At 46.4% G+C, this 25407-nt stretch overlaps 2 protein-coding genes across 6 annotated transcripts in view; one reads left to right on the top strand and one right to left on the bottom strand.

Annotated features, from left to right (window-relative positions):
* Positions 1 to 4439: 4439 nt before the first annotated feature.
* Positions 4440 to 8543, bottom strand: LOC121109585 (translation initiation factor IF-2-like). Its single transcript, XM_046937854.1, has 2 exons — positions 7979 to 8543; positions 4440 to 7348 (listed from the first exon to the last, which is right to left on the bottom strand). Exons 1-2 carry the CDS (start codon positions 8484 to 8486, stop codon positions 7143 to 7145), a joined length of 714 nt encoding a protein of 237 aa, XP_046793810.1. The 5' UTR covers positions 8487 to 8543; the 3' UTR covers positions 4440 to 7142.
* A 33-nt stretch (positions 8544 to 8576) lies between these two features.
* DIP2C (disco interacting protein 2 homolog C) overlaps positions 8577 to 25407 on the top strand; it is a 288455-nt gene continuing 271624 nt past the window's right edge. For all 5 annotated transcript variants that reach the window (XM_015282142.4, XM_046937850.1, XM_046937849.1 and 2 more), the window contains exon 1: positions 8577 to 8820. In XM_015282142.4, the coding sequence (XP_015137628.1) occupies positions 8736 to 8820 (85 nt within the window). In that variant the 5' untranslated portion in view covers positions 8577 to 8735. The remainder of the gene's footprint in view (positions 8821 to 25407) is intronic.

Below are 25407 nucleotides of genomic sequence, written 5' to 3'. Positions count from 1 at the left end.
TGACTCAGGAGGACCCACACTGGTGCCTGTACTTAGAGGAATTACAACGAAGAAGAAAAGTGATTTTAAACTTGGTACTGAGCACTGATGCTCCCAGCTGTCAACCCTGAGCAGTGACACAGGGTTGGAGGCCATCAGTTCTATGTTGGTGGAGTTGCAGCCTTTTCTGGTAAGGACGGCTTGCATGGCCAGGGAGAGCACTGCCAGGGAGCACTGTCTGCAGTTATTAAAATGGTCCACTGAGCTCATGCCTTTGGGGAGGTACAGCTGAATAAATAGCCCAGCGCTAACCTTTTTAGCTCTGATGCGCGTCAGGGTGAGCACTGCTTTATCACTCCAAGGGAATACTTCAATTCATTAATTTGCTGCAGGAGCCAGGTGGAGGCTTGATCAATGGCTTGGTTTGCAGGAAGCATGCAGAAATCAAAACAAGTGCTAGCTGACCTCATTTCCAGAACTGAATTCAACCTCGATGCAGCAACAAAAACATACACATAATCACAAAAGTGAGGTTCCTGCCTCTTCTGTGCTGCCCTGAGGTGGTACCGAATCATGCACCTGAGATCCAAACTGGGGGTCTGGCTTCATGTTTCAGCTTTTGCCTGCAAAAACACGTTAGTAGGCCACCCTGATTTTGCACTCATAAACCCAGTAAGTCAATGGCATGCAAAGAAGAAAACTTCTGGAGAGTTTCATTAATGGCTATGTAAACAGCAAATGCTTGCCACTTAAGGCCTGGCACAATTTTCTGCAACGGGTCAGTGAAATAGCTCTTGCAGGGTGAAGTTGTAGAGTGCAGCATCAAGCCAGCTCTCCAAGGGAAAGCACTTCTGCATAGCAGCTTTATTACCATTCTGGAGATCCCCACCCGGGCTCAGAAAACCTGAAGTGAAGAAGTTCAGCCTCTAGTGTTGCTGCTGCTGGAAACTTTGGTATGGAGAGGTGACAGAAGACATCTTTCAGAGCCTCATAGTAAAACTTGCATTGATTGTGAGGGTGAAAGCCACTGAAACAGCACTATTCATGCTTCACTACCCTTGGATATAAAGAAAACGTTTCATACAATGGAGATTGTGAAGCACTGGCACAGGTTGCCCAGAGAGGTGGTGGATGGCCCATCCCTGGAGACATTCAAGGACAGGCTGGGTGGGGCTCTGAGCACCTGATGGAGCTGTAGATGTCCCTCTTCATTGCAGGGGGGTTGGACCAGATGGCCTTGAAGGTTCCCTTCCAACTCAAATGATTCTATGATTCTATTTTATCACCAAGTCAAGCTACTGCATCAGAAAAGAAATGGCCTTGTATTTTCCAAATGATTTTAAGGAGTCAACCAGTGAGATCAGTAATTGTCATGTGCTTATTGCCACTTGTGTAAATTGCTAATGGTAGACTGTCAGCTGTACAACACCATGCAACGGGAGCAGATTGGAGAGATAATTATAACACAGCTTCTCGGAACAAAGTTCTTGATGCCTTTCTTTCTTTCTTTCTTTTTTTTTTTTGGTTGCTAAGCAAGAAAAAAATGAAAAAGTAAAGACAGTGCCACAGAGACTGGGAAGGAGCTCCGGAACATTTTCATTGCTGTTCACATGGGTCATTTGGATGTGGCAGCATGTTAATTATTTTTGCTTCTAGGAGTCTTCTAGGAGAATAAAAATTCTGCATCTTGGTGGGGTGAATGCTCCAAGTCCTACAGGTAGTGAAGTCGTTCCCAGTCCAGCTGGGAAAACAACTACAAGGAGATTGAGAAGAGTGTTTTTGTACTGTGGCAGCTGACCCTCCAAATCACAGTTACTAAAACATTTCGGTACTCAGCACTAACAACAATAACTTATCTCCTCTCTTACCTTCAAGAAAGCATGAAAGTCTCAGGACTATCTCAAAACAACAAAAGCATTCAAAAGTGGAATGTTTTGTATTACTACAGGTGGTAATCTTAATCTTAACTTTGGGTGACCACAATCAGCCTGAATTAGCTTTATCCTATCTCAGTTCATAGAATCATAGAATCATAGAATCATAGAATCATAGAATGGCCTGGGTTGAAAAGGACTACAATGATCATTGAGTTTCAACCCCCCTGCTAAGTGCAAGGCTGCCAACCATCAGACCAGGCTGCCCAGAGCCACATCCAGCCTGGCCTTGAATGCCTCTGGGGATGGGACATCCACAACCTCCTTGGGCAACCAAGGTTAAAGAGATTGCTTAAGATGCTCGAAAGTTAAACTGTTTCTTTCTTGCTTGCTTTCTTGCTTTCTTGCTTCCTTGCTTTCTTCCTTGCTTTCTTTCTTCCTTGCTTTCTTTCTTTCTTCCTTGCTTCCTTGCTTCCTTTCTTTCTTTCTTCCTTTCTTCCTTGCTTCCTTTCTTTCTTCCTTTCTTCCTTCCTCCCTTCCTGCCTTCCTGCCTTCTTGCCTTCCTCCCTCCCTCCTCCCCTCCCCTCCCCTCCCCTCCCCTCCCCTCCCCTCCCTTCCCTTCCCTTCCCTTCCCTTCCCTTCCCTTCCCTTCCCTTCCCTTCCCTTCCCTTCCCTTCCCTTCCCTTCCCTTCCCTTCCCTTCCCTTCCCTTCCCTTCCCTTCCCTTCCCTTCCCTTCCCTTCCCTTCCCTTCCCTTCCCTTCCCTTCCCTTCCCTTCCCTTCCCTTCCCTTCCCTTCCCTTCCCTTTTTTCTTTTGTGTTTCTTCACACTGTGTAACAAAATTTTGTAGTAATTTTTCCAAACTCCTGGAGAATGTCATGGTTCTAACAGACATTTCTATGGCTAGCTATGTTGTCTGCTGTGAATCCATGAAAATACAAAGGCGTGTCCAAAAAGATGTTAATCCATTTCATAGCAGAAAGAATCTGAAGACGTTTCCAAGCATTAGAGGTAATTTTTGGACTTTAACAGAGCATTGGCCTGTTGCAATTTGAACGTTCATTAGGAAAGGTGAAGATGGGGTCACAGGGAGGTATGATAAGTAACAGAATATTACTTGTTTTTCTTTTACAGCGTGCCAGCAGTCTTGTATGACATCATCTTAAAGTAACAATCTGATTTTTGTTTGCTAAAACATATGATATATCGCATTAACCGGAGGCTAAATGATAAGAAAGGATTCGTTCTTTTCCACATGTGTTTTATTTAAAATAACATTGTAGAAAACAGAAAAGTGGAAAAGAATTAATTCAGGTTTAACGTGCTACGTGCTCAATTTTAATTTCATTAAATTTAAACATTGTCCAAGTCTACTTTAAGAGATTTAATTGAAGAGAAACTTGACTTTTCAGAAATCTGTGTTACTGAAATTTCAAGCCTCAGTCACAGAGTGGGTCCCATTTGTCCTGCAATGTGCAGCATAGAGACAGAGGGAGAGATGTGCACATGAATGCTTTGGGAATGCTGTATGAGAATATCAGGGCAATTCCTATCTTTGGATGGCAGTTCCTTCACTCCTACCTCAAATGCAGCAGTGGAAGGGATGTTCTTCTGTGTAAACAGGCTTGGAGAGACTGCAGGAGCCTAATAAACACTTCCTATGTGAAAATAAATTTCAAACTAAATTTAAAGTGTGCCAGTAAAAGCCTTTTATTAGCTTATATATATTTTTAATGAAAGACATATGAAAATTATTAAATTGCACTCTATTCCATTTTAAATAATACTTTTATACAGAGTGTTATCACACTTCTCTTTAAGAGCAATGAAAATGCAAGTTGGAGAAAGAATTATCTAAAATATGATGGCAAATGATGTTTTTTCAGGGTTTCTTTTCCTTCCTTCTCCTGTGCACCTCACTTCTGGCCAAGAAAGTTTTCTTCTGTGTATCTCAGCTCCAATCCTATTTCATTAGCATGTGAACTACTGGCATTAGCTCGCCAAACTATGCACAGAAGGAGCTCAGGCACGAGTTTATGTTTGCACTGCCAGCTGTGCTATGAGGCAGTAACCTCAGGACACAGCAGGGAAAGGGACTTCTCATCTCCCCCACTACCAGAGCTGCAACTGTGCAAAGGGAGAAAATGACTGAAGGCCTTAGTTCCTCTCATCTGGGCAGGGTTTGCTTAAGCACCTCAGGACAGTCTTCAGCAGGCATTTGGCTTCTCTCAGATTCACTGTCATAAACCTTTGTGAATTACAAGTGGGCAATCTATATTAGTTTTCAGACTAAACATTAGGGTGCTGAATTAAAAATCCTAACCACGGCAACTCCCCTTCCCTCCCCTCTTGTCTGTTCCCATACTCCTTCCCTTCCCTTCCCTTCCCTTCCCTTCCCTTCCCTTCCCTTCCCTTCCCTTCCCTTCCCTTCCCTTCCCTTCCCTTCCCTTCCCTTCCCTTCCCTTCCCTTCCCTTCCCTTCCCTTCCCTTCCCTTCCCTTCCCTTCCCTTCCCTTCCCTTCCCTTCCCTTCCCTTCCCTTCCCTTCCCTTCCCTTCCCTTCCCTTCCCTTCCCTTCCCTTCGTAGGAGAGGAATTAGGAGATGACGTTGAATTTAATTTTTAAGTGTTAAAAAAAATTAGAACCCAACTTAGAAATAATTATAGGGCCATTTGCATTCCATTCAGAGGCAATGTGATTAATGCACCTAAACAATTATTTTGTACAATTTGTTGCATATTAGGTAGACATCCAGCCACGTTTGTGATAAAAATGTAAGTAGCATAATGCATTTCCCAACCTGTATATGAGACACAAGCAGACAGATGCAAATAGAGAGAGTGGGAGTGGAGAGGTGAGGGGTAAAAAATCAATTGAGTTCAGTAGGAAAAAAAAAAGCAGTAGACGTTCACATAACCAATGCCAGACAGGCATGTTCATCCAATACCACACCAGGATTATTTCCTACAGCATATTCATGATTGCTTTGTCTACTCGGGCTTTAATGTTTCAAATTATGGGGATTCCACCATTTCCTTTGAGAATCTCTTTTGCACGCTAATGCTGCTCATCCCTTGGAAGCTTTCCCTGACATTTGTCTCGGCTTCCTTTCTTAATTCCAGCCTATTATTCAAAGTTTATCCTTCTCCAACCGCTTTTTTCCCTTTCACTTCCTCAGTGCTTACACCTTTCAGATAACTGTGGGCAGCTATCTGGGCCATCTCTTGCCGTTGCTTAGCAAGCTGAGAAGCAGCCTTTTTAATCTCTCCCTATAAATCAGTCGCTCCAGGCAGCTGATTATTTCTGTTGTTTTTCTACGAATGCCTTCTGCTTTTTATTTTTATTTTTTTTGCACACTGGCCAAATCCTGCTTCCCCATCACACAGAGAGGACAGCAGCACACCAGCTCACCCACAGACACCATCCCATTGCTTCACTTAAGGTGTCCAGAAAACACACACATTGGTTTGGTGCTTTTGGTCAACGTGGCAGCGTCTACACAAGAGTTTTTTCCTTTCCCTAAATGACTTTTCCCATGTTATAGTGAGGGGAAGTTTTCTAATATAGACCTGACTTTGAGCTAAATCTCTGCAAAAATGGGGTGCATCTTGTGCTGTGAATTAGTCAGGAAAGTGATTTTTTTTATCTAGTCAAGGTCAATTATGAGTTGCCCTTCAAGTCTTCCCACTTGGCTACAAGACTGATCTGCACAAACCCCAACAGGACCTGACAACTGATAGCAACAATAAGTATTTAAGTGCAAACACACTTTTTCTTCCTTCTGTGAGATACGTGTGTTCAAATAGGTTAGCATGTGAATAATCCAAATAATTTCCATGAAAGCATTTGTGCACAAAGTCACTTGCAAGCTGTGGGGATCGGGGACTCTGTCAGAAAGGCACATGGGCTTCAGTCTGCTCCTGGACACGTACAAAACTGTATTCCACGCAGATATGGAAACGCCTTGCAGAAAAGCAAGTCTGTATTGGAAAGGGATTCTGGAAATCCCGACACCGTTAATCCAAAATAAATGATTCAGACCACAAATATTGTCCTGCTTTTCCTGAAGTCAGAAGAATTCCAACTGCCTATTCCAGCAGATGATCAGGATGTAGCTTCTCATCTACAAATCTGAAAGGATTCATCAATTAAGACCAAAGAGGTCAAATCTTGTGACGTGCTCTTTTTGTGTTTTAATTTTGTTTCATCGGATTCATCATGCAAATGTATATGCTTGAAATTCCATTGTTGGAACCTGGGCGTAAGTCAGAAATCTCAGGAGAGAAAGGAGCCCTGTTGGAACAAAAGGGTTTTTTGATTGAGGCAGTCACAGCCCCAGGCGTGTCCCTGTGTTGGGGTGAGAGGGTCCCCTGTTGAAGCCCCACGGCCTCACTGCACCCCAGGACCTCTCTCCAGGAGCCACCATCCAACACAGCACCTGACAGTGATGCTGCAGATCTCAGGTGTTTCCATTCCTGCCTGATAGATTCCCACTGCAGGTGCTTGTTCTTTCTGCAAATGTGTCCGTCTCTGAGTGAGGTGAGCACAGCTGGTAGGGATTGTGCAACAGCCAGATAACAATAAAACCATCAGCTCCCATTATAGAGAGAGCAGAGAAGCAACTGGGGGATGCAGCAGGATAGGCAGAGCCTGGTGTTGGAAGGCCCCTCCTGTGCAGCACTGGTGCCTGAGCCTATTTCATCCCACAAGAAACAGCAAACAAACAGCACTGGGCTTCTCAGGTAGGAAGCCTGAGGCACATTTGGATTTAATTGCTTTTCATTGTTTGGGTCCTGACGTGAGGAATGAGAAATATGTGGATGATTTTTTTGATTGTCTGCATTCGGCGCTCAACGATAGGCAAAAACCTTACCCTTATATAGCACAGTGCTGGTGGGGAGGCATTCGTACAGCCCTACATGGCATGCGTGTTGCCATGCTGTTAAAAGTAATGGGCCCTGCTAAGAGAGGCTAAACAGATGGCTATGATCCTGCAGTGCATTACAGAGTAGCCCAGGAGCGGTTAATAGAAATCAGCACAGACGATGGTGAGATGGGTGGCATCACAAAGGAAAGGATGATGCTGTGTGCTCTGGGCTCACAGTGCCACTGCTCTGGCCCAGGGACACTGGTGTAGGCCAGCGGGGCTGGGGCTGTGCCTGGACATGCCTGAAGTGTGAGGAGCTGCCAGCCCCGGGAACAGCACAGCTGGCAGGATGATGTAACTTGGTTTTGTTCCACAACCTGTTACAAAAGTATATTGTTTGGGATAGCCACAGCCTAGCTAAGCTTTTATCTTTTGAATAAACTCCTCCTTCCCTGTGTATCTTCTACGTATCCGAACGGTGGGCTAAGGTTGACCTGGGGACAACAGCACTTCTTTCTTCCTCCTGAACGTATTCCCTGTGAGATCTGTTCTGCCACTGCCTTCCACGAGGTAATGGAACAACAGGTGGTGCAGTGCTGGCTCCTTCCTTCTGCTGGGAGGTCTTCCAAAACTAAACAAAGCAGAAGGAAAACGCACAGAGGGAGAGAAAGAAAAGAGGACGTTCCTTGTTTAAACGTATTTGTTCACCTGAAGTGACGTTGAACATTTCCTCTCTTACTCTGCAGTGGTGTAATTGGAGTGCTGGGATGCCCCACCCCTGCAGGTGCTCAGTGTCAGTTGGGTGGAGCCCTGGGCAGTCTGAGCTGGTGGGGGGCAGCCCTGCCCACGGCAGGAGTTGGGGCTGGGTGGGCTTTAAGGTCCCTTCCAACCCAAGCCGTTCTGTGATTGCTGCTGGCTCAGTCCTCGCATGCAGGCTTTCCCATTGTCAGCGCTGGCGCTGAGCATGGACGTGGCGCTGCATTGGAGGTGTTCCTTTTTAGTACGGTGGGATCACGCTCGCCTCTAATGAGATCCTGCATAGGGGCTTTCCTAATCTGCACATCAGAATTTCCATATATCAGGGTGCAGAGCGTAGAGCTGAAACCTGCGTGCAGAAAGTTGCTCACGAGGTGGGGAAGGAAACGGCATTTTGAGTCAGTGAGCGCTGTCGGTCCCTCTGACGGTGAATGACAGCCCGGCCCGGAGCGATCCGTGCCTCGCAGCCCCCCCCGCTCCAGCAACGCGGGGACTGCAGACCTACTTCCAGGGAGTGCCGGCGGGATAAATAAACGATCAAACGCTCCGAGATCCCCAACCTGTAGCCGCGGTGGATACGCAAAGCGCCGCCATAAGGGCGCCGCCGGCCGCGGAGAAGCGCCGAGCGGCCGTCCGGAGCGGGAGCGGCCCCGGGGCCCTCGCGGCGCCCGTTCCGCTGCCGAACGCGGAGCGCCCCGCGGAGCTTTCGCCGCTGTCGGCGCCGCCGGGCCTGGCGCGCCCCCTGGGGGCCGCGGGCGGGGGCGCGGGGCGGCGCGGTCACGTGGATGTGACAGCAGCGCTGTGCCCGGCCGGCAGCAGTCGCGGCAGCGGCACCGCAGCGCCAGGCGCCGCCGCCAGCCCGAGGCGGGCGGGGAGCAGCGGGCCGGGGCCGGGGCGCGGCGAGCCGGCGGGCAGAGCCGCGGGGCCGGGGGGGCGGCGGCGGCGGGCCGGGCGCGGCGGGAGCCGATGCGGAGCGATCTCGAGCGGGCGGCGGCGGCGGCGGGAGCGGCCATGGCGGGGCCCCGCTGAAGGAAGCGGCGAGGGAGGAGGAGGAGGAGAGGGGAGGAGAGGAGAAATCTCCGCATTCCCTCCCTCCGCGCCCCGTCCCCAGCGCGGACCGCCTCCCCCGTGCATGCCCCGCTGAGGCGGCGGCGGAGGACTTTGGCATCCGGCGCGGCCCCGCCGTTCTCCCTCGCCCCTTTTCTGCTGCGAACAAAGGGGGAGAGCGGGAGGAGGGCAGAGCCCATCTCCGCGGCGCGAGCATGGCGGACCGCAGCCTCGAGAGCGTGTCGCTGCCCCTGGAGGTGCGGGCCCGGCTGGCCGAGCTGGAGCTGGAGCTCTCCGAAGGTAAAGGGGCGGCTCCCCGCGTTCGCCCCGTCCCTGCCCGCCGCCCGGCCGCGGGGGGCTCGGGCGGGTTCGTTCCACCTGGGAGCCCCGCGGCGGAGGTGGGAGCGGGGCCGGCGGGGTCCGCGCGGCGGTGCGCGGCCGGGTACGGGAGATGGAAAAATCCTCGGGGCGGTGCGCGACCTGCCGAGAAAGGGCGGCTTCACCGGGATGCGCCGTAGACGGCGGGGCGGGAAGGCTGCGCGGCCGCACGCGGGGCTGGCATCGAGTCCGCGCGTCGGGCTCGGCGCGCGAGTGGCGGTCGTAACGAAGCGCTCCGCGATAAGGTCGTCTTCGAACGGAGCGCTGGGAGGAAACGATCTGTGTACGCGTCTATGTTTTCTGCATCTATTTCTCCCGCCGCTCGTGGCGGTGGCTCTGTCGGTGCGGCCGTTGGGCCCGCAGCCCCCAGCCCAGCCCCGCGTGCAGCCCCCGAGCGCCGCGCCGAGCCGGGTGGGTGCCGTGCCTTGTCAGAATAAAGGGCGCATTCCAACGCTCGTCCGCACTGACGGGCTGCAGCTCCTCGCCGCGCGTCCCTCACCGGCGGCTGGCAGCGCTGGGTGCGCGGGGCCGCTTTCGTACTGCCCGGCTCTGTAACGGTTTGCGAGGGCTCCCGGCCAGCGGTGTGCCCAGGCCCGTTCCATCGGCGGGGAGGAGCTGGTGTTGACATTGTGCTTTCCCTTAACGCTTTGAGGGCGAAGAGGAGAGCGAGCTGCTGAGCTGCTCGGGGCTCTGCTTCTCTGTTTCCACCCCCCCCGCTCCCCTCATCCAAAGGGTGCTGTGAAAACCCGGCGTAAGAGAAGCAAACCGTGTGGCTTTGTGCGGGGTGCTGCCCCGTCTGCAGTGTGCACTGGGGGGGGGGGGGGGGGGAACAGAAGACCAGAACCTAACCGACTTAAATCAGTCAGAAATTCGCTAATTCCGTGCGCTGAAGTTGTGATACAGTTTCGTGGTGCAGTTTCTGTTGCTGCAAGCGTAGTCCAAAAAGGCTCTGTGGAAGTGGGATGCGGTTGGACATCTGTATCTGCGCTGCTGGAGCTTCCCTGGAGCTGGAATGAGTTTACCCCTCTCTGACGGCGTCTCCCTCTGTGCCACCAGCGCTGCACCCAGGGGACAGCCCGGCTCGTGCCCTGTGCCTGTGACAGCCCAGAGCAGGAGTGGTTGGCGCAGGGATGGGGTACAGGAAGAGCTGCAGTCCTCCCTTTGCACCTTTCCCCCAGGTTGCTCTTGGTGTGCTCTGAGTTCAGTGCATAGCAGCGCTCTGTGCCTGAGGAAATTCGGTCTTCTGTTCTTTGAAGTGCTTAACGTTAGGCACAGATGGTGCAAATTGTAGCCTCTTCCCCAAAACAGTGACTACACGTAGTAGGTTCGGTAGTGTTTTTGTTTGCTGTGGAGAACCGGCCGTAGTCTGACCATACTAACCCAGAATTAAGTGGTTTTCAAGGTTACTTTATGCATTTTTAGGCCCTGAATGTCCAGCCCCTTACGTGTGTGCTTAACCTGATCAGTGTGAGGCCTCCCGGCGGTGTCAGAGGCTCACACAGAGTGTGAGATGCTCCAGCGTGTGCAGAAACATCATCAGGACTGAGGCTTAATGTGTGTGGTGCTCCTGGTGTGTTCGGGTGTCCCTGCTGCCTTCTTGGGTCAGGGGGTGGTTGCAGGGAGCAGACAGGTGACCACGCGCTGAGCTGAGCCGTGTGCTGGCGCCTCACTGTTTGCACTGGGATTGATGGGACTGCCTTCAGTTGTGTTCCCTTTTAAAGTGCTTTCCTGAATCCAATGTGCCAGGAACGTGCTTTTCAAATGCTGAGTGCGTGAAGTGCTGTGTTGTGTTTTGGGTGACCGTAAGTGTTGCGGATCTTACAGCTGTCACTTGTACCAAAGCAGCTTGGCTCTTGAGTGCCAAAAACTTTTATGGGCAGAGGTGACTCAGAAGCAGCTTCTGAAGGAAAACTGCTGCCTTGTGAAAGAGAGAGGGGAGTGGTGGCTGGCAGCGTGTATGGCAGCACAGCCTGGTGGCCACGAGCTCAGGCTGTCTCCTGTCGAGGTCCTGCCCTGTGCCGTAGTGTGGGCTGTGGGCTGGGCCACTTGCACAGTGGGCACTCTGCAGATGCTGAAATTGCAGCCTTTGCCAGCAGTCATTACACACATAAATCTGTCCATGGTGTTTTTTTTTTTTCCCTCGTAGCCAAATTCTGGTTTCCTTGCCCAGCTGTGCGCCAGGCAGAGCCTCGCAGCAGTGATGCTGTCAGCAAAAGCTGATGCGGTAGCTGCTGGATGGGTAGCGTGTGCTTTGTAGAGATAGGGCAAAGTGCCTTTTTTGAGAGCACTGAGGTATTTCTGTGCTGCTCGCTGCTTTGGAGAGGAGTTTGTCTGAAAGGTGTTTACTTTGTGTTCTGCTGAAATGGTTTCTGCGGCACTTCTACCCCATGGGTTATTGTGGGCAAGCCGCATGCCTTTTACCTCCCTTTTGTTGTGGTCTGAATGTGCTTTTTTGTTTCAAACGTAGCTATTTACAATGTGCTGTGGATGCAAATTAGGATAACCATTTTAGACTTTGCTAGCTTCGTTTCTGTGATTTAGAGGCTGAAGATCAGTTAGAGTCAGAAATGCTTTCCAGTGTCCTCAGAGCGTGTGTGCCCGTAGCCTCCCCCGTGTGGGAGAGTGAATTATGTCGGTAGCCTGGCACTTTGATGAGTGCTGAGAATGGCTTTCAAGTTTATGTGTTGGTATGCAATTTTATGTTCAGCTTCAGGCAGCAGCAGCAGCAGCAGCAGCACACTTCTTTATGGTGTTTTCACTTCATTTTGGGAGGGGAAAGTGCCTCTGTGCTTATCAAGACGTAGAGATGCAGCAGCACTTGGAATTGTTTAGGACTATTAGAAGTAAGTTGTGGGATCTTCCTCATCCAGCCCAGTGTTCTGAGGAGATTTGTTTTGCTGTGCGTGACTGGATGTGTCTAAGGCTGGCGTGTTGCATACGTGTTCTTTGACACTGTAGTAGTTTCCACTGTGCGTACAGATGCTTGCAGTGCTCCCAACTGCAGCCTTCCTAAGGCTGATGCAATCAGCGTGTCACTCTGCGCTCAGTTGTTCTTTAGGGCTGCTTAGAATTTTACGAGGCTTTAGTTTTCTAACTGTGTATAAAATTGCGCTGGATGGAAATAGATGAATCATCTTGGTTTTTTTGGAATAGCTTGGGGGTTGTTAACTGAAGAACTCATTTAATAATACCAGAAGTCTTAAAATATGTTGTACTTCTTTTTTTTTTTAATATAATTCAGCAGCCCCTCCATTCTTAAAAACTTTTAAGAATTAATAAAAAAAAAAAAGCCCCTAAAATACTTTCCTCATTTTCCCCTAAATTTAAGGGTGCACGGGGTTATGTTGCCCTTCCAATTACATCCTGAGGAAAAACTAATTGGGAAAAGATGCTCTGTATTTCTTGCAGTGTTTTATCCAAGTGTCAGATAAAGCAGCTGAAACAGTTAAAAACCACAGACGCTGCATGGAAAATGTGAAAAACATCCCGTTCTGAGCTGTTCTACCCATATTCCGTGCTATACGTCCAGTCCTCTTTCATTTTAAATGTATAAGGCATAGGAGATTTTGTTAAGTTTGAGCCCTTCTTCAAAGAGTGCTTTCAAAACACATCGGTAGATCTTTAATGAATGGTTACTTACTCCCAAAGGCTCTGGACATGAACTCAGCTAATTAACTTGGTCCTCAGCTTCCCTTGTATCTGCTGGCTCGACTACATGCATTGGTATTGTTTGGGTTGATTGGGTCACTGTTTGGTCGGGTTTAATATGTATACAGTTAGAAGTTGTTTCTTCTGTTGGTGTCTGTTACTATGCAGTGCCTCCTTCTGATAGAGCAATTGGAGCCCCTGCCCTGCAGAATAATACCATCAACCAAAGGGCCACAGATGTCAGGAGGAAGATGTGGTTGGCAGCCTCTTTGTGGGGAGCAAACCTGGCATATCCGCACATCTGGATGTGGTCACTGGATCGGGGCAGGAGAACTGCAGTTTGCTCCTATAGATGCTATTTCTGCTGACTCTTCACCCACGGAGAGGTTTCCACGTGTGAAAATGCCACTAACTGCCACAGCTCTGTGATTTGGGACACAGAGTCATCCTTTTGATTCACTCCTTGAGAGACAGCGCCCTGCTTAGCAAGTGGGAATAACCTGCAAGTGACAGTGCTCATATGTTCTGAGTTCGGGTGAGAAGTGAGCTAGGAAATTCAATACTCACCTTTTCTTACTGTTGGCTTTTTGAGTTGTTAGGGTGCAGTTGGCTCATGTTTTCAGTTCAGTCAAACAGGACTAACTTACTCAAAAGGCATGAAGCTGAAATCCTCAGGTACTAGATACCAGGCCTGAGGCTTTAAGAAAATGTACCAATTACCATGAGAATTATGATCAAACCAAGAGTGATAGCAGCAGGAGCTTTCCTTTCTCTGTAAGAGGAAGCTCCTCTCACAGCTGTTTTGTTTCTTGGATGGCGCTCACATACGAGAGGGAGAGTTCCCTGATTGTTTTAAAAACAGATTAAATTCACTCATGAGTTAATACCAATTTGCATTTAAAGGCACTGGAATTTGAAGCCTGTCTTTTTTTTAATCTACCCACTTCATTTTACTTAAGGGCTTTTAATGGATACTGTTATGTCAAAAGGATTCGCTGTCACTCATTCAGTTGAAGTACATTGTAGTGCCTTGTAAAATAGACTATGCAAATCTCCAGGATGTTCCCAGAACAGCTGTCCCGAAGGCATACTGTAAATATACCTTTATTGCAAGCTGATGTTGAGCAGCATTGATGCCCAAGGGTTACACTTAATAGATGCTTCAGATGATCTTTACTGTATTACACAGCAGACGTACTTGAACAACTTTTTCCAAGGATGTGTGAAAATTGCCAGTGGGGTGTCAGTTTTATAGGCAAAACAGGCAGTAAGCAATGCATTTACAACAGGAACGTGTGTAATAAGGAGCTTCAGGGAGTGTCTATCTGGTGGTGCTGCACAGCGCAGAGAGCAGAAGCCTCGTGCTGCTTCTCCTTGCCAAAGCAACAGCCCAGCGTGTGCATCTGGTTGTTAGTCACCGTGCTGCTCTTCTCTAGGAGGATATTGACCTGCCTGTTGTTCCGTTGTAAGGGCAATGCTGTCATTTTGATTTGAATGGTCTTTATTCTAGCAAGCCAGATATTCTTCCATATTGAAAAAAATCAGGTCTGGCATACCTCTTTCCTTTGTGTTCAGTTTTCCTCGGGACAAAATCTTTTCCTGGTGTACAAAAGGCAGATGTAATGAATTAATTTGTGATGAAGGGTTTGGATTGGGAGAGGAGAGCAGCAGAAAGATCGGTGTTACTCTAGAGGGACGTCAACAGACTTATTGTGGTTTTCATAGCTCAGAGTGGATGTTTGTGGTGTGATACAGAGAATCCTAAATGTGCCGTAGCTCTTCTATACTTAAAAATGCACGGACTGCATTTTAATTTTTTAAGAGGCTATTTGTACGAAGCATCACACAGGACATATGATTTTTTTTTTTTAAAAAGAACTGCTTTAATTCCCCAGCAACTGTCAGGCACGATGAGTCACTGCAGTGCAGGAATCCACCACAGCACATAGCAGATTTGACACAAACTCTTAATCCATTTAAAATTATGCATGTATATTTCCCAACCTTCCCGGTGGGTGAGCTTCATTTCTGGCTGAGGGCTGATGATCCCATTCTGCCTTTTCTCCGCCCCCGGCTCCTTTTTCTCTTTCTGTTTGAGATCCCACCTGCAGCCAGCAGTCACCAGGCTGTGAGGTTGGGTGCAGTGGTGTTTCCATGGCTTTTAGCAGCATTTCCTGGGCGGTTAAGGATGGCTGCTCTTTCTCTCCTTGATCCTGGTGCCCATGTGTTCCAAAACAGGGTTGCTCTCTACAGTTATTTGTGGTCTTTCCTTGGGTTGCTGAAGTAAGCATTAAGAAATCGGAGTTGTTTTCATTTAGCTCTACTTGTATGTATAAATTAATTGATTTTTTTTCAGTAACGTTAGGTAGGGTTTCTAATTGCTAGTATTATTTATTGCTAGGGTTAAGTATAACTGTAAAACAAGCATAAAGTATAATGGTGACATGATATTCTTCTGCAGTGAAGAAAAGAACCTGGGAATATGAAACCAGATCAGCTTGAGCCAGAGATGCTGGGAAGACCGTGCGTGGCTGTGCTCTGGTTGGAGGCTGTGACTGCAGGCAAGGAGGCCCATGGAGCCGTGCAGGAGCCTTGTGTCTCAGCAGAGCCCCTTTGCATGGGGCCTGAGGGAAGCAGGACAGCATCCATGCTGCTTGGTGTAGTCCCTTGGCTGAGAATCGGATCAGTTGCTGTTTGTGGCAGTTTGATAGACATAGCAGTCTGTTTGACATCTAACCTGCAATGTTCGGAGCTCTGTTAAGTGCCGGTGTGTATATAGTTGTCACAGTGTTTTACAGCAGGAGCTAATATTGAAGAGTGTATGATGTCTTGTCTCAGTGGCCTCTTTTTGAGAATGTCATTTGTTGAATGGCTGGATGAATGAGAGAAACAATTCTTACCAAGTATCTTGATAATTTGAATGGGAAGGAGGTGTTTCCTGTGACTTTTGGAGATGTGGAAGTGCTGTTTGCTTTCTGAAGGCTGAACTAGACCGTTAGTAGGTCAGCTTTTAGGGTGTTAGAGGCAGTGCCTTCTGTTACTCACACAGATGGATGTATGGAATGCTGGCAGTTCAGGACAAGAAGGGATTCTTCATATACTGTTTTTTGTTGTTGTTGTTGTTTGTTTGTTTTTTAAATGGGAAATGGAAGTGGGTATTGAGTCTGGTGTTTGACCAGAAGCCGTACCTCCAAATTAACCAGGAGATCTGACATTTCTTTCTTCATTTAAACCTAGGCTTGATATATAAATTTATATATATATATATATATGTATCTGGTAAGTCTGGTTTAGTAGGAGCTGTTCAGGAGCCAGGAAAATGTTTTGTAAACTCTGTGACAGATGCTGAAGTGTGGGTATTGAAGCTTAATGTCTCACTGGTAGGCTGCTGCTTGAAAGTCTGCCCAGACTAGTAAAGGTTTTAAGGTTTTTGGTTGGCTTAGAGACCTGAGCAAAGAGTACTGATGGTCTTTTTCTGAGCGTGTGGATGTCTGTGTGCCCATAAACATCCAGACAAGACAAAGAGGCTCTGGCAGCAGCCTTCTCACACAGCCAGGCCTGGAGGCACCCCGGAGCCGGACCGTCTACTTTGTGTGACCCCTCTGGATGAAACATGGCACCAGCAGGATGGCTGCAGGATGTTACATCTATTGCCATTTAATGGAAAAAGAGACCCAGTTGATTATTGGGATCCTAGTAGAATTTTACATGCCTTATCTCTCTAATCTTTGTTGAAAGAAATGCTACTCAAATGCAAAAACAAATAAAATGGCATGGTGGTGATGTGAATGGCTCTGCTTTGTTGAAAAATCTTAAAATGGAAATTGCATTTCCAGTGCTTGACTACTTTGACAGATGCCTGAGGATGAACAAACGGCAGTTAAATAACGAAATGGCAAAAGGCAGAAATGACCCTATCCTTTCCTTAATGAAATGGCCAACCCCTCTGCTGATTTCTCAGGAAGGTGCCAATTTCAATTGCTGTATGTGTTTAGTCTAAAAAAAATGAAGGCGTTGTTTTTAAGGTGGTAAATTTTTGTTTCTGAGTGTTGTGAAATGTGGGGTTGGCTTTTGGGGGGAAAAGCTGAAAAAAGCATTGTTGGACTGCAGAGTGGTTTTTACTTGTAAGAGGGCAAATTAATAGATTTAATTGGATCTACTTCTAATCAGCTCCATGTTGTAATGGAGAAAGTTGGTTTGTTGTGTGGAGTAACAGCAATGGGAATAGCAGAAATTAAACTTTCTGATTCATTTTTTTTTTTTTTAAGATGAAAAAGTGTCTTGCAATCTGTATTCATAAATATTGTACCGCTAATGCAATTGAACATTCCAGCCCCAAGGTTCCATTTGTGTTTCTTACTCTGACTTCGGTGGTACAAGTGTTCGTATCACTGACTTTGAGAATTTGATAAAACAGTCAAGAAGAGATCTGTAGGACAGAGGAGACTGAAGCAGCCCTAATGAACCGCGGTAACCGGGAGAAAGCTGGAGAGTTTATTTGAGTTATTTGACAAACCTTGTGTTGGGGAAGGAGGAGTGTTTTCTGATAGTGGAAAGCTGTTTATGTTAGCAGTTCAGAACATGAGAAGAACCAGCTCCTGGGAAAGGAAATTAGACAAATTCAGATTGGAGATAAGACAGAAAATATTAGTAAGGCTAGATAAACACTGAAACACTTACACATAAGAGAAGACTGAATGGCTTTCTAAAAAAAAATACAGTTGATAGTACACTTGATAGAAGGCTCCTTTCTAAGAAATACTGAGTGTAAAAAGTATGTGCATGTAGATAGATACATCAACCACTGAATCTACTCTTGACCAGAAATGCAGTGCAATTGGTACCTCCATAATGCCACCGTATAGAAGTTTCGTCCAGTATCATGATCTATAATTTCCTGGTAACTTGAAAGAACACTGCAGCACTTGAGAATTTCAGGTTTCGTATGTTTTCAGTAGTGAAGATTTGACATTTACTTGCAGTAGTAATTTTAAAAAATCAATATTGAACACCGTGGAGATGTAAATAGCTCACAGTTTGAGAGGATCTCGCATGTAGTCACTGTATTAATACTTGCTTCCACACGGACTACTTATATATTCTACTTGTAGCTCAGGTGACTTCTGTATAAGCATGAAGTGGCAGAAGAATAACATTTTAAAAGGTCCCTCAATACTTACTATGTACAGCTTAATCATTGGCTTTTATGTAAAAATATTGTACTTCCTAATAATTTGGATGAAGAAAAGCAGTCAAGTCCTCTGAAGTTTAACCTCTCATGCATCCTGTTCCCTAATGGTTCAGGGAGGTGAAGCATGTACTCAACAGTGGAATGAGTTGGGACAAGACAGCTAGTGTATTGTTTTCCTGGCTTAATCATATATTTAGTTTAAGCTTTCATACCATAGGTATACATCTTGGTGTGCAGGAAGCTATGTGTCTTTGTGCTGCCATTAGAAGATCTGTGAAAACAGTTTGTTCATTCAGAGTTTTCCAAGGCAAGTCTGTTTGATGTCCAGAGGCCTTCCTTCCTGGAGCACAGTGAAAGAGGAGGGCAGTCCCCTCCCTCTAAGCAGGACAGAAGCCTGTATGTAGAAGGAATACTTCTCTGTCTGTGTAGGAGAAGGAAGACATTTCCTACTTAGCCCAAATGCACTTTTTCTTCTTGAGCGCAGTGATGCCTGAGCTGATATTGTCTGCTGATGGTACTTTGGAGAAGGCTGGTGCTCCTGGCAGGTCTGACAGTTCTCCTTCAGCTCTGAAGGGCAGCCCGTGAGCTTCTTATTGCTCCACAGAGAGTGCAGTCACTGCAGCCAGTGAGTGAAGAAGCCCTCAGCCAGAAATGGGTGCAGTGGTGTTAAACTTTGTCATCGATTACTGGACTGCTAGAGACATTTGATAGCTTCTGGTAACTTAGTGCATAACAGTTTTCCCTCTACAGTGCACTTGTAGAACAACAAATGGAGGATGGCTGGACTTCTTTCCTTCAGTGCCGGTTTCTCTGTCCTTCTGGGAGTTCTCTAGGCTGGATCATGCATCAGCGCTTTGTGCTTTTTTGGTCCTGGACCTCTGTGCTTCTGAGGCATAAGGAGTTTCAGACTGAAGTCCTCTTGTTGGTTAATGTTGCTTATTATTCCTAGGTGGTGATCTGGTTTTCCCAGCCAGCAGAACACTTTTTCTGTGTATTTTGATAGGAAAGTGTAACCTACAGTGTTAGGTCTAACACACATCAGATTGCGTACTTATATTGCTTCCTTTGTACTTTGACTGTTTGTTATTGTAATTGATCAATTCTGGTAAGCAATAAATGCAATTTCAGGCTTTCTTTATGAACTGTTCTGCTTGTGGGTACACTAGAAATAACTTCAGGCCTCACATGCCAACTGATTCCACTAATTTTTTAGTAAGATGAGTATCTGGGACTAAGTTAGGCTGCTCTGGGGAAGAAAGAAGCCAACTCCACTTTACAGTTGCTTTTTTTTAACACAAAGAGCTTGTTGGTGTGAATTTTCTGTCTTTTTGCTCTGTCACTGGTCTTCTGTAACTCAGGTGCCCAAGGAAGTCCCTCCCCAGACTCCTCTGCAGATATAAGGGAGTTTTGTTAGCATGGACGTTGTGGAAAAGAATAATTTGAAAGTGCTGGTTGATAGATGAGGTGTCTGTTATTTAAGTAATAAAATAAATAATAGGAAAAAAATGGGCTCACAAAGGTACATTAGGATTAAGAGAGCATTAAGCAGCTAAGTAACCATTTAAACACTGTAGCATCTGTTTTTCTCCAGGCTCTTTTTGAGAACACTGTACGACGGTTGTTGTAGGTTGGTCACTTCTTCATCTCTGCATTCTGCTCCTGAGCCCAGCACGTGGGTAGTGCAGTCGTACTGCCCGGAGCTGGGATCACACGAGTTTGTAGTGAGATACAGCAAAGATTACAATAGGAATTACCACTGAGGTCATGTTGTAAGTCTCCCCAAAACAGAAGCATGGCATTAACCAATGTGAAAGCAGAACCTTTGTTCCTAGGGGCTTGAATAGGGAGGGAGTTTGAGACCTGCCAAAAGGAATTATTGTATTTATTTTTTTCCCTCAGACTGAAGCCCAGTTTACCTAAAAATAAATGGCAAATGATGTTGGCATCAGGGCCGCACTACTGGGTATACTTCCACTTAAAGCTGTGCCTGCACACAGTCAGAAACAATCTGTGATATTTAAGGATCTGTGATTGGGTGTGTGATAGAGGAGCAATCTGACAGATACTCCTTGTGTCTTGTCCTTCCTGGTACTAAGAGACAGGGTCCTCACATACATGGAGCAGCAGACGAAACATACTCCCTCTGGGAATGTACAGACCCCTCAATGACTGGGAAGCCAGTCTGTATTTTCAGAAGGTGTTACTATTTCCTGGAAGCTACCATGATCATAAAAGCTCCTTAGTGCTTCTTGTCAAAGATAGTGCATGGTCAGTGTTACCTCCTCCTATGTGACAGGAAGAAAGCCAGGCTGTGATGTTCCATGGGCTTTAATTATTTTCTTTCCCTTCACCTCTCTACACCCCCCCCTCCCTCCGCCCCCCTTCCACTGTTTCATTGAAATGTGACTTTTGGGGTTTCTCTCCAGAGCAGTCTTGCCTTAGTATTGCAGACTGTGGTAGGCCAGCCATCCCCACCCATTGTATTTCAGTTCCATGAGCACAATTCCCTCGTTGCCTGTCTGTCAGCTCTCCCAAACAGCGGGCTTTCATGCAAGACTGTAGTGTAGATAGTTCATGCTATGCCCTTTTGCAATCACCTTTTTTCTATGTGAAGGAATGCTCGGGAGACGTGTCAGACCAAAACTGAAGTCTTCATTCTTCAGTTGATTAAAAACAACTTCTGACTTGGAGTAACAGCCTCATGAACCTGATTGTAATGACCCTTGGCCACAGTATGAGTGTTTTGCTCATCATTCTCTATATTTATTGATTGATTTATTTATTTATTGCTGCTGTTGTAACTTTTAAATTCTACTTCATGTTTGCTTAGAGCCAAATTAGGATATTCTACGTGCAGTCTGAGGTATTTATAGAGAAAGGTGCATCTTAAATTTCCTGAAATCTGATCTGGAGTTATGCCGTTTATTTTCCATCTAAAAATGCATTGATAGTATCACCATGCAGTGGTTTTTTTTCCTTCTTTTTATTCACATGAAGCCCACACTAAACAAAGATACAGCTTACGTAGGCTAAAATCATAAAGGGACTACTTGCAAAGATCCTGCAATGCTTTCTACATGGTAAAAGCCATTTAAGTTGTTCAGGCATCAAGCGTGGATTAGAAACTGTATCTTCAAATCATCTTTGCATATGCATGAGTACACCTGTTATATAAGCAGTGGCAAGTGCTGAGATTCATCCTGTCCTGTGCCACAGCTAGCGGGGTGAAGAAAAGCAAGATCATTTGTCAGTTTAAGTCTTTCAAATCCAAAATGGAGCCTTATCTCTCTAATAGCCTAACACCAGAGAAAGATTCAGTTTGTGTTCAGCAGGGCTGTATTCATGTGACTGTCAGCGGCTGAGTTACTGCTCCGAGTTCTATATAAAGATTCCTGCTTCTGCCCTGCTCAGCACTGCTGTTTAGCACGATGTGCCACGTGCAGCATGGCTATCAACCATCTCCAAAATGCTGAAGTGTGTCTTCTTTCACATGTTAAGTAGAGACAAATAAAGGGCCTTCTACGTGGCTTGTATTAGCGTCCTAGCTATTGGACTCAGTGCCAGCTGAGGCTGAGTCATGTTACTTGCATGTGTTTTCAGGCATGGCCTATGTTAAGGGAAGAACTGGGGGTTGTATAATTGCTGTATCCTACACCTCTTCTCTGTTCAGTGCAAGCATTTTGCTCACTTCAGACTTCTGAGCTAATGTGTGTACCCACAAAATGCAGCTCTCTGGGTAGCCTGGCTTGTGGCTGCAGCACGGAGGCTGTTAGCAGTGTGGCTGAAGCTGCCTTCTGAAAGCCCTGTGCAGTGTCTCTGCTGCCTTGCTGCTGTTTGTGGGTGCATCAGGTGGATCATCATTTTGTTGAAGCCTAGATATTAAAGTAAACAAACACAGAAACTCCAAAAGAAATAACAGATTGTTTTTTTTTGTTGTTGTTTTTTCTTCCCCTGGAAGTTTATTTTGTAGCTTTTTAAAGTTGGATCAATTCAGCAATTTCCTACATAGTGCAGCCTGGTAAACGTGTCCTACTGAGAACAGCAGTGTGAGCAGCACGGATGGAGGAAGGGATGGATGCATTGGGAAGGGACTCGCGTGCCTCCTCCTTGGTAGCTTCTCAGCTGAGATCCTGTGTGGCACCAAATTCACCACAGTTTATAATTATAATTATGCTACACACACAATGACAGTCAACCAAAGTGCATTGTGAAAGGAGAAGCACAACGCATTGAACAGAGATTTGATTTTGAAGCCGTTTCTCTTAATGTTACTGTTACCACCAAGCTTGATCGTGGTGGTAAATTTACATCTTATGTAAATGCTCTAGAATTCAGGCGTGGGTAAGGCTGCTTGTGATGATTTTAATGGTGTCAGTCCTCAGCTGAGTGTTGGCCGTCGTGCTGCTGGCTCTTCCCCAGCCTCCAGGTTTCTATTCCTCTATGGAAGGGACGTACAAAGAGAGAAGGATGGTATTTTGGGGCTGTGAACACAGCTTTTAAATATGAAAGAGCTTCCATGTCCACATTGTCTCCTGACTATTCAGTGAGCAGCTGGACATAGCTTTTGCAAAAGGAAGTTATGCAGGGTATGGTCCCAGTTCAGCAAAGCATTTTAAGCATGTGCTTCAGTCTCGCTGACACTGATGGTTTAACTGAAACCCAACTGTCACAGATGGAGTGAGCATCTCTTTCTTGCGTGGAAAAAGTAAATCTTGGTCATTTTCACTGCTTGCTTAAAGAACAAAGTCAGTATAAATGAAGAGATGAAGAGAATTTTTTTGTACCATTGTGTGAAAAGCAAAACCTTGAAGCATTATTAATTAACTTATCATAAAAAATAAATAAATAATGTTTTGATGTATATTTTCACAATATATTTAGTGTTGTCAGGTCGTTAGATGGAGGGCAATGGAACTGCTCCTATCTGCTTCTTATTTTGTGTCTTTGTCTGTGAGATTTAAGAGATTCTGGGTGATGACATTCTTCAGGTCTTCATGTATGAAGAGAGGTCCTCAAACCGAGCTTGCTTCTGTACCGCAGCCTCAGGATTAGGAGTGTGCCACCCCATTTCTCCCTCTTGGATTTTCTGTTTGGGAAAGGAGCTCCTGATGCAGTACAGGTGAAGCCATGTAACTGACTGCTGCTGCTGTGTGCTGGGCTGTGTGTGGGCACAGCAGTCAGTGCAGAGGAAGGCCTGCTGCTGCCTCTGGGCAATGCACACAGGTGTAAGTAATGCCGTGTGATCCCAAGACCTAACATGGGGCTGATGCAAGGCAGTGGAAGTGCTGTGCTGTAGGGCACAGTGGTAAGCCCAGGCTTCAGATGAGCAGCAGAGGCACATGTAGGGTCTTGAAATATTTGAGAGTCTGCTTTACAAATCAGGCCAACCAAAGAGGGAGAGAATGTGCTTGCATTTTCGTAGGGTAGTGAGTGTCAGCGTAGCAATGGGTAACTGCTCTGTGGAGGGTGCAGGTGATGTGCTGTGGTGAGCTGCCAGCAGCCGTATGCCATGCAGTGGGTGCAGCCACCTCTGTGGCCCAGGGCAGGTCCTGGTGTGCTGCGTGCCCCTGTGGTCCAGTGGTGGTGAGGAAGTGAGGGGTTACAGCAGGTGGGTTCCCTCCTTAAATAGCAGCAGGTCTGGACACTCCTCTGGAAAACTTGTTTCATGTGGTTACTGTCTCTTTACCTTTTGCAGCTACATGGTAGCAGGGCAGGAAGAGGGCAGAAGAAGGCTGGAGCAGTTGGTTTTTTTTTTGGTCAGCATTGCCTTAATACGTGTGATTCATAGATCAATTTCTGTAAACACCAGCCAAGGGCTGAAATGCCTTTTTCCTGTTTACCCTGTTGGAGTCTGTAACTCAGGTGTGAAAAAACTAGATCTAACTGGGCAGCTTTTCAAAGCCATGCTTTCATCTGCCTTTTAGCATCCATCACGTTGTTTTCTTCAGCAAACCTCTCATCTACTCAACTTGGTCTGAAGTATCACTGTTTTCCTATTGCATTTTGCTTCTTTGATCTGTTTGGAAATACAGTGGCTGCAAGGAGCGAAGTCCTGGTGTAAAATCTCGCTCTGTGTTCCAGCCCTCCACTGTGGTGTTTCATGTGCTCTGAACACCAGAGCAAACTTTTGGGTTGGTTGTGCGGTGAGGGGCAATGTCTGCAGAGCCTTGTGCACTGCTGTTGTTTGAACCTGCCCTGTGCTGTAAGGAGGGTGAGAAGTGTGCCTGTATGATGGAATAGCTAGTATTTAGGGATAAAACCAGAACTGGATAAGGCCTGTGTATTCCATATAAAAGCTAGTAGCTCAGTTAAATGTGATACATTAGAGAACGTGAAAATTAAGGTGTGAAGCATCTCTTAAGGCAGTGATTTACTTCTGTTGCTATTTGAAGGAAGCTGCTTTTTACATTGTAAAACTCGGGTAGTACAACAGCTTCATTATTTCTACCTGCTGTGTGTTTTTCTGCATAGGTATATTTAAATAAAAAGGAATATATGTGTAGAGAAGATGGGGAAGGAAAAGGCACACACTGACTCCTCAAATGAGCAAACTTTCCCACTTAAGGGCATGGTATCTGCAGAAGCAGCTCCGTAGCGATCGGCACGCATAGGTTACCCACATCCTGAGCCACAGAGTTCTCTCTGCTTTGTGGATCAGAAGTGTGAGCCCCTTCCCCACCGTGCTTCCAATTCCTGAAATAACTGCTGAGGTCAGGAGGGACACGGGGCAGATGGCTGTCTCTAGGAGGTCCTTTAGATTGAGGCAAAATGTGGGGCTTTCTTCATGTTCAGCCTCAACTGTTTGGCACGAGATGATAATTTTGATCTTTTTATTCATTCTTGGTCATGCTTTGGGTTTTGTGCCAGCTTGCACCATTTCTAATGAATCACCAAAGGTTTGGTTGTGATACTGACTTAACAGATATCTTTATTCCAGTTACATTTGTGATGTGTATGTTTCTACTCAGTCACATGGAGTGAATTACATGTTGCTGTTGCTGAATTGACAACAGTGTCTTTTGGCTTGTAGCAATTAATGGTAATAACCCTTGGTACATCAAAATACACAGTGAATAAAGTGAACTTCATTGTATATATTGAGAGGCTTATTTTAACATGTTGTGCCTTTCCAGTTGCAATATCCAGTGATCTCTGTAGGGACATTTTGTTACAAAATGCTCTGGCTCTCACTGAACCAAATTTAAAACTGGAGCAAATTCAGACCCATATAATTGGTGGGGAAAATAATGAGAGGAAAGTTCAGTTTGGCAGACGGGGACTCAGATACTCAGAAAGACTTTGGATGGAAGTAAAAGAGCTTTGAAATCCAAAGCTGGCTCAAAGACATCTCAGCAGCATTAGGCGAAATTGAACTGTTGGGGAGGTGAATGCTGCTCTGAACAATCCCTTTCCTCTGTCCTTGGACTGTTGCTGGAAGCACACGCTCACACCTCCCTGCCAGGGACAGAAGCAGCATTGGCTTTTTGGGGCCCGAGCGCAGGCAAATAGGCAGCAAAGCTGCAGTGGTTTTACTATCTGTAGCAGTGGCTGCACAGACAGTTTGCTGACATCCAGGAGCATTTGTCCTAACATGTCTTCAGGTGAATGTGTGCTCTTCAACTTATGTCTCTGCCAAGATGTACGTAGATGCTCTACGGTATAAATAATGG

Source organism: Gallus gallus, chromosome 2 (assembly GCF_016699485.2).
Source record: "Gallus gallus isolate bGalGal1 chromosome 2, bGalGal1.mat.broiler.GRCg7b, whole genome shotgun sequence".
In the NCBI taxonomy this organism is placed as follows: domain Eukaryota; kingdom Metazoa; phylum Chordata; class Aves; order Galliformes; family Phasianidae; genus Gallus; species Gallus gallus.
This window is presented reverse-complemented; position numbering and strand designations above follow the sequence as displayed.